Below are 9502 nucleotides of genomic sequence, written 5' to 3'. Positions count from 1 at the left end.
GACCAATATCCTTAATGAATACAGATGCAAAAATACTCAACAAGATACTAGCAAATCGAATTCAACAGCATATAAAAAGAATTATCCACCATGATCAAGTGGGATTCATTCCTGGATTACAGGGATGGTTCAATATCCGCAAATCCATCAACGTGATTCATCACATTAACAAAAGAAAGGATAAAAACCATATGATCCTGTCGATAGATGCAGAAAAAGCATTTGACAAAATACAGCACCCTTTCTTAATAAAAACCCTTGAGAAAGTCGGAATAGAAGGAACTTACCTAAAACTTTTGAAAAAATAGGTATTTTCTTATTTCTCATAAAATTGCTCACAATACTGAAGGTATTCTTATGTGATGTGCACTTTGCTACAAATCTGTTGATTCCATTTAATTAAATTCTCATTTAATCTTCACATAGCCTACGAAGTCGGTGCTTTCATTATTGTTCCCATGTTTCAGATGGGAAAATGGAGGCCTTTGACACTTCAGGCATTTTATCAAAGGGCTGAAGTGAGTAAGGGTCAGAACAATATGTTCTGGAACCATGTTCCAGAGAATATGTATCTGGAATCATGTTCCTAAAGAGGATACATTATTACTTCCATATACAGTTATTAGAACATAATACATTACATACCACTCTGTAATAATAATATGCCTACATGTATATGCACATAGGTATGTATATGTGTATATGCATTTCTATGTGTCTCCCCCACTCACATGCACTCTCTCTCCCTCTCTCCCTCCCTCTCTCTCTCAAAAATAAATAAATAAATAAATGAATGAATAAGACAATAAATTTCCTTAAAAGAAAAATAAGCTTGTTCTGGGTATAGCCACCATTCACTTTCATGGGAACTGATTCTCATAGTTTTCCCTAAACTAAAAGGACTCCCAGTGACATGTTGCACATCTAGGAGAAAACTCTACCAGCAACAAATTCCAAAATATCATCCTCATTGCACATTTTGTTTGTTTACCTAAGTCTGGCTAGGAGGTTTAAGCACTCTCCATGTAGTTGACCTAGTATACTTTCTGCTACAGCAAATTTACAAAACAAAGAAGATATTTGATTTTTCTTAGCCTTTTTTACTCCACTAGCAGACTGGGTTCTGGGACAGACTGTCTGAAAAAGTGAGTCTTCCAGATGTGCACCCACTGTGACTCGTTGACCGTGGCTTCATGAGTGACCCTCATACTGTCCTGACCAGGCTCTGCTGGGCTGGGCGGCAGGTCTGGGATGACCCGTATTTGCTCACAAATGCTGGAGCATGTTCTTATACAGTTAACTACACTAAGGGAGGTCAACGTGACCCAATAATACGTTGAAACAACATGGACTATTTGTTTGGAAATATTTCTGTTCTTCTCTAAAAATAAATTCCTTCCTCCCTGAAATAAGTACACTTGAAGAATTGTTATGATGATCACGAGTTCCTGGACAGATCAACATCCAGCACAGTATCTGGTAGCCAATGGAGCAAAGTGGGGATGAATTCAACGTTGTTCACTATCCGCACCTTCAGACTGAGCCTTTCACAATTACTGAACATCTCTGTGCACCTTACTGTACTATGAGATAATCTGACCATTTCAACATACACAGTCTCCAGATAGGAATGCAAGTCAATAGGAAATTATGTCACCCCAGACGCCTGGGGCAGGGCTAGGGACATCTGTGGGGGTATATTGATGGCCATCAGATTCCTTTTCCTCTTTCCTCTGATAATAGGCATCTCAAAAAGTATATAAAGTGCTTCATACAGTGCTTAGGACATAGGAGTTTTCAGGAAAAAAATCCTATTATTAAAATCTTATCATGATTACATTATACTTGGGGTGCCAGAGTGGCTCAGTTGGTTGAGCATCCAGCTTCAGCTCAGCTCATGATCTCATGGGTTGTGGATTCGGGCCCCTGTCAGGTTTTGTGCTGACAGCTCAGAGCCTGGGGCCTGTCTTCAGATTCTATGTGTCCCTTTCTCTATGACCCTCCCCTGCTCATGCTGTCTCTGTCTCTCAAAAATAAATAAAACATTAAAAAATTTTTTTTAAAGATTTATATTATATTTATTATTTTTCAAAAACAATCTAATTCTTTTTCCTGGCTGAGTAAAGTAAAACAATAAAGAAATCTATTGACTTGTGGGCTACAGGTGCTAATTCTACCACTCTCAAAATATAACTGCAGATTTTGGGTTATCACTCTGTGACTTCACCTTAGAAGTTAAAAAAATAAAGACAACAGGACTGCAGTAGAGAGAAACGATCAATTTTTGGTTGAAACAGTTCTATGTTGATTGAAGGTGGCAAAAATAGAGTGAGAAAGGACAGAAAAGATATATCGATTATAACAACGGTGAGAGGCTGATTTGTCATTAACGTTGTGAAAGTGACAGACTTTTCTCTAGTCTCTTTTAATAAGATTTGAGACTGTTTCACTGCTGTACACTTGTTTATTCTATTACAGGACATCGAGAACATAGACTTGGTTTCATCATCAGGTTGTTTCAAAAAACACATAATCATTTATCTACACAGATATCTCTTTAAGTTATTTATTTTGTTCTACTTAGGTGATGATGACTTACTTAATAACCTGAAAAATATTTGGGAATCTCTGATGTAACTGAAAAATGAAAGCATGACAAATAATCTACGTGCTCCTCATGCTAAGTTTATCAACTAGAAAAGCACATCCTGTTCTGTTAGAGGTGGGACCGTGGTGGTTTTGTGGAAAGTGAAATGAAAGGAACTACATAAAATCTCTTGAGACTTCAACTTGTTTCATTTATTTGGAGGCAAATATAACCTACTTACTTGACTGTTGAATTCATTCTTATGCTCCTCCAGATGGACTGTCTACCTTTCCTTACCTTGCCCTGGGCATTACGAGGCAGACCCTTATGGGCTGCATGGATCATCTTCCTTATTCTCTGGTTGCTGTTTGGAAGCAGTCAGTGGAAGCAGCAGCAAGAGGCTGGGAAGTGGGAGCAGAGTGAGCTCAGCGCTCCCTCCCAAAGGGGGTCTGCATCCTCGCAGGGACAGATAGTGCCATCTACCCCAGAGACTAAGGCTTATGCTCATAAAAAAAGAGGTGCAGGTAGAAGTGGCCATTCCCTTTTGTACAAATGAACCCACTGGAGGAATTTGTGTCTTCTCCCCCACAGGCCTGAATCCAAAGGTTTGGACATCTAGTGCCCAAGAAAAAATTCATTTTTTATAGTACATGGTGATGCTTCTTTGAACTTCAACTCCCATTGACCAACATTAAATGGAAATCAGAACAAAGATGCCCATTAGTGTACTCACTAGGAATTGGGGTGCAGAGCAGGGGGGAGAAACATGGAGTGTTGATCTTGGGGAGGAAACAGAAAGTTATGCAGGATCTACCCTTGGTGCCCCACAACATCCAACCTTGTCCTGTTATGGGAGAGAAATCTGTACCCCAAAGTGCAGACAGACAGTGTCCTACTTGAAAGTCTATCTTCTTTTCTGTCTCCAGACAAAGAATACATTGAAGCTGATTTTGTAGCAACCTTCCTTGAAAGCTAGCAGACTATGTTTTCAGGCAATAAGAGTAGCAAACAACGTTGCTGAAGGAAACCCTGGTTGTGTGCAATGGTGTGTGCATGGCTGCTGGGGACCATCTCACTCCTGCCTCTGAGTCTGCACAAAAGTGACATAAACCAGGGAAGAAACAGCAGGGTGTTAATAATTACACCGAGTATTTGGGTCACTCTCTGTAGAAGTTGGTGTCTGTCCTAAACAGGGGAAAAGAGACTCAGCCCAAGTACCTACTCGGATTCTCCAAGAATGGACCAGGTCTTTAGGTAGGCCAATGGAATCAGTAGGAATCAGAAGACAAAACAGGGTTGTTGTTGGTTTTTTTTTTGTAAAAGAAGTAAAGGTTGTTAGAGAAGAGGGGAGAAACGTGATCAAGACAAAGCCTGTTTCAGGTCTTTCTAATCATCAGATTTCACGTGTTGTGTCTAGTGCTCCAAAATATGTAAGGCTTTTAATGTTCAGTCACATGTGAATTCTTTTTAAAAATACATGTTAAAATAAAACTCAAGAACAATGCAGGTTTTCTATGAGACTAATTAGGGTGGAAGGGACATAGTAAAAACTGTCCTGATATCAGTGTTTAGAAGTAACCCCTCCAGAGTTGTGCTCTTTCCTCTATCGGGGCCTGCATCCCAGAACCCATTCTGGGGGTGAAACTAAAGAGCCCTCGAGAAAAAAAAAAACAGTCAACATAGATTTCCAGGTGCGTCTAGACAGTTTTAGAAGTGTGATTTCTAGGAGGACTCTGAGATAACAGACGTGACTCTTTCACAGCACTGGGGGGTGTGAGCAGGTGGTATTGGTTAATGTAACTATGAAAATTGTGCTTTGTAAGATGTTCTTACACTTTATGCAGCAGTAATTTGATATTATAATATTGCTTCCATTACTTCTATTACTCCAAATCATTGCATGTCACCCATCTCAGGAATGAAACAAATGAATTGAGTCAAAATTTTCAGGATTTTTCAAGCAGCCATGCTTGAAAAAAGTACACTACCCATGAGGTAATGTGAATCCATCAAAAATATTCAAAATATGGGGGTGCTTGGGTGGCTCATTCAGTTAACCAGCCAATTTGGCTCAGGACACGATCTTGCAGCCTGTGAGTCTGAGCCCCCACATTGAGCTCTGTGCTGACAGCTCAGAGACTGGTGTCTGCTTCAGATTCCATGTCTTCCTCTCTCTCTCCCCTACCCCTTTTACACTCTTTCTCTCTCTCAAAAATAAACATTAAAAAGTATTAAAAAGTATTAATTTTCAGAATATGAATCTCACCTCAACAAAGATAGAGTCTCTACTATACTCAGTATGTACTCCCCACTAAGTTCTTTTTAGTGCTTTTATGAATCAGCCTTTGAGACAACCATGTAATTAAAACCTTTTCTTAAGGCAGGACTGGTTGGCCTCTGGCTGGTTTGTGTGGCCCAAGTGTCCCAGGTGAAGCTAACCTTCGCCTAAGGAGCAGGGCAGGCGGAGGAAATGACTCCAAACACAGACCTGTCTGTCCCTCCACATAGCGGTGTTTCCTCGGTGTACAAGGCCACTGATGTCTGAGGCTCTAAATCAAAATCACAATGGATCCCTGCGGAACACTGAGATGGACTTGGACTTGGGATGACTTCTCATGGGAGTATCTTCATATTTAGCTAATTTCTCTCTAACGAAACTGTATTAATCAAATATCAGAGTCACTTCCTGTGGAATAGGGCCTGAGAAGTTGCAACAAGAGGAAAGGGTTCGGTTGTCTTAGGAAATGGCAAGACAAATGAAGGAACATCCCCCAAGAAGGAGAGAAGCTAAATTTCTTCCTTCTCAACCCCCGCCTTCACCTTGACCCAGGACTTCAGTAGAGGGTCCAGATGCTGTTTGGGCTCCTTCACAGGCACGCATCTCTTAAATATACATCTTCAAGCACAAAAACAAAAGTTCACTGAGATAGAGGAGGACTGAGCAAATCTGAGAGATCAATATACTTAAGATCATTTAGACATTCTTCTCAGTAATCATTTTAGCCAGTGCTATTCGGTTGTGCTTAGATCTCCCAGAGAGCTTTACGGGAGGGGCTCACCTGTTTGGGGCTGGAGCATAAGTAACATAGCTTTTCTTTTCTTTCTTTTTTTTTCCCCCTTTGGTCAAGATACTAACTAACTTTATAAGAAGTTACTGAATGTAATGATATATTTTTGGTATAATTTTGCTTTAACACAGAAATCAGTCACACAATTACAGCAGTTAAATCTCCCTGTTTTACAGAGGAGAGAACAGAGGTCAGGGAGACTGGTCCCCAAATCCCGTGTGGAGTCACTGTCAAAGAGAAGTGGAAGGTGGAGAGCCCGGGGGCTCATCCAGGGCTGCAGGTCCACCTGCCCTGAGGTCCTCTCCCCCACAGGGGAGGGGGCGCCGGCCGCCCAGGGGAGGAGGGTCTGAGAAGTCGGCCACACTGCTGCCTGGGCTTCTGATCACAGAGTCTCTCACTGCACAGCCACCAGCAGTGAGCGGGGCAGCAGCGCAGAGACTGGGGTCAGAGCTGACTTCCAGCTCCAGCTGCACCCCTTCTGTGGGGGGGTCCCCAGAGGGTCTCTCAGCCTTGAAATTATTTGCACGATATTTGATTCCCCCATTCCTCATTGGAGATGGTCAGGTTCTAAAATTGCCAGTTGTCACCGTTCTATTTAATAGAAATAAATGTATTTGAGACCCAATTTGAGAAATAATTTAAAAAATTTACAAAACAAAGAAATAAGTAGCAAGGTGAAAGAAATAATTCCAGGACTAATTTTATGTAGTGAATGATACCCTAAATGGTATTTCAATATTTAATCAACATAGAAAATATTAAGAAGATATTTCACCTTTTTTTTTTATAGTTTCCAAAACATGACCTGTATGCTACACCTGCAACCCATCTCAGCGTGGACTAGTGCACTGGCTCCCTTTCAAGTGCTCAGTAGCCACACGTGGCTGGTGCCTAGTGCTCTTGGCTCCTGAACTGAGCTGCTCAGATTCTGCTCCAGATGCTTCAGAAGCTCCGCCCTGGACCAACTTCAAGGGCACCTGCGTGGTTCAGTCTGTTAATCGCTGACTTTGGCTCATATCATAATCTCATGCCTCTTGAGCTCCAGCCCTGCATTGGGCTCTGTGCTGGGACAGCTCAAAATCCCTCTCGCTCTGACCTTCGCTGCTATGTGCTCCTTTTCTCTGTCTCTCTCTCTCTCTCTCTCTCTCTCTCGTCTCTCTGTCTCTGTCTCTGTCTCTCTCTCTCTCATAAATAAACACTAATAAAATGCCTTCAGAATGGACAGCTCCCGGTTCTGCCCCAGAGGCTCCTTAGCCTCCTGGATTATGTGCTGAGGCCCCGTGGAAGGGATGTCTGTGAGTGTCCGGGGTAGTGACAATTGACCTCAGGGAGCCCCAGGGACCCAGCAACCCTAGGATGTCCAGGTCTGGAGCGCCCTGGGAGAGGAGATTTTTTGCGCAGGGAGCAGAGGGGAACGCATGGCTGTGAGTTCCCAGGCAGCGCAGTAGTATGCGCCCTCGGCTCTCTTCTCCAGCTTCCGCACCAACAGTTCACAGCTGTTGCTTTCCTTGCCTTTCTTGGCAGTGATCTTGTCCGCACTGAAGCCTCCATCTCTCTGTACATATGACTTTGACATATCCAGCATGAGGATCCTCCTGGGCGCGCTCCCCTCCTGGTGGAGGTACCAGTGGATGTAGCTGACAGATTCGCTGGCTGTGCAGAGCAAGGTGGCTGAGCCTCCCAGGCGCCCCACGACCACCGTCGGCTGCTTCAGACTGAGCGCGGCCACTCCACCTGCAAGAGGGACAGCGGTGAGTCAGGGAAGGATAGGAGCCTCAGGTCGCCCTGTGCCCCCTGCACTGGGGAAGGAGTCGGGACTTACCGGGAAACAGGAGGGCGCACAGGAAGGCGAGGGGACCCAGCATGGTTCTGCTTCCCACCTGCTGGAGAGCAGCCCAGGGGACCTCCCAGCTGCGCCTGCTGGAAGGAGACTGACTGGGTGGGGGGCCGTGGGCAGGTTGGGGTCTGAGCTCTGCTTCACTGAGGCCCTGAAGGTACTGTTGACAGGGAGGCGGGAGGGAGGGAGGGGCCAGAGGGCAGGGACAGGTCTGCCCACAAGAGGGAGGGGACCCCCAATGGTCAGGTGCTGAGAAACCCTGAGGAACATTGGTGCAGTTAGAGCACCGCTAACCAGCAAGTTTTGAGTTTTGATTGGACATTGGACTTCAACCCAGCACTCATTTGTTTCTGCTCAGTATCTCCTCCAGGCTGCATGCCTGAGGGGACCTAGGTGGGATGTTCGCCCGGTCTGGCTGCGGACAAATCTCAAGGCTCAAATGGCCAGTAGGTATTAACAGAGCCATGGGTCTGCACCTGCTTGGGAGTTGGGGACCAGCACGGGGCCCCTGAGGTGACATTGGAGCACTTTCCCCAAGACACCATCAGAAGATTGAGTGCCCTCATGTAACAGGATATGCCGGAGACCTGCTCCAGCTGGTCCAGGGCTTCCTGAAGGGGTAGCGGCATCAGCACAAAACACAGTTTCTTTCTTTCTTGGGCTCCAGCCTGGCATCATCTCTATCTCTCTGGCATCTCTCTGGTGTCTCTCTGGTATCTCTCTATCTTGCCAGGTTTTGGGCCTTTATTTATAGATTTATGACATCAAAAATGGAATTTTTACAAATAATTCTCAGTGATAAAGATGCTTTGAAAAGCATGCAGAAACAGGTTTTACAGAGGCATTTCTTCAGAACTATTCTAATTACAATGAGGTAACTTACACATCATAGGATAACAAGATATTCTCAGTGAAAAGCATATAACATACATATTTGTTTGAACCGGTAGTAAATCTTACAACTAAGAAGATAGCAGGATGTTTTCAGTGAGAAGCAGAAAGCAAACACATTTTATAACAATAACGCTAAATTGAGGCATAAACAAGGCTAGGAGGCATTCTATTTGGCTCAGAGGAGGAAGAATGTATTCGTGATGGTTAGTAAATAAACCTTTTGTCAACCTTGTTCTTTGATGTTGAAGGTGTAAGCACCTAGATGAGCTGGTCTTTGCATTTGAGTTTAAGTTGTAACTACTCTGACCCATCCTCACAATGGGCACCAAATTAGCATAGGAATGCACTGTAACTTATGCCTGACTCTTGTTTGTTTCTTATTCCTAAAATAGGCTCTTTATCTCTGGGCCAGAGTAAATATTATTCTTGTGCTCTTTAACCCCCTTTATTATCCATGTCTTAAGTTTGTGAAGCTCAATAGAGGAGCCTTCCAACAAACATCTGCAGTGCTTTGTTTAAATTCCTCTTTATAGAGGTGGCAATATGCTTCTTTCCATGAGGTATCTGTGTGGGGAATATTGGCCTGATTTGGAACATTGTGAGGTCTAATCAATAGCAACAGGCTTAATTTCACATGAGCAGTAGTAGCAGAAGGAGATGCTAGTTTCCACCACTCATGGCAGGAGCCTTGCCACCTCTGCCATTTCCTTACTGTGACCATGTCATCCAGCAAGGCCAGTGCGGCTCCCCACAAGGATAGCTGTGTAGTTGTGGGCGAACTTGTTCTCCCCCTTCTCCTCATCTGTCCAAAGGCACCTCATTAGTTTTCAGGCAGAGTAAACAGGAAATATAAGCAAAGCATGTGGCCTGTCCCTAATGCATGGACACCGCTCAGGAAATGTCGGGGTTTGGTTTTCACCTCAAAACTGGACTGCTTACAGTCAATGATTTCTGTGGTCCATATAGTGCAAAATCATAGGGAATATCACTCTTCTGGAAAATCAGGGGCAAGTGTGAGTGTGTGTGTGAGTGTGTGTGTGTGTGTGTGTGTGTGTGTGTGTGTGAGACTAAAGGAAGAAGCCTGCACTGACCCACGGGTGATGCAGACTGTAATGC

General features: G+C 43.9%; 1 gene segment (V, D, J or C); it reads right to left on the bottom strand.

Annotated features, from left to right (window-relative positions):
* LOC115281476 overlaps nt 1–7655 on the bottom strand; it is a 26832-nt gene extending 19177 nt beyond the window's left edge. The window contains 2 exon segments of the C gene segment in view: nt 7087–7389; nt 7478–7655. Of these exon segments, the coding sequence occupies nt 7087–7389; nt 7478–7520 (346 nt within the window).
* Between the last annotated feature and the right edge of the window lie 1847 nt (nt 7656–9502).

Source organism: Suricata suricatta, chromosome 2, assembly GCF_006229205.1.
Source record: "Suricata suricatta isolate VVHF042 chromosome 2, meerkat_22Aug2017_6uvM2_HiC, whole genome shotgun sequence".
In the NCBI taxonomy this organism is placed as follows: Eukaryota; Metazoa; Chordata; class Mammalia; order Carnivora; family Herpestidae; genus Suricata; species Suricata suricatta.
The sequence above is the reverse complement of the archived record's forward strand: the minus strand, read 5'-3'. Positions and strand labels throughout refer to the sequence as shown.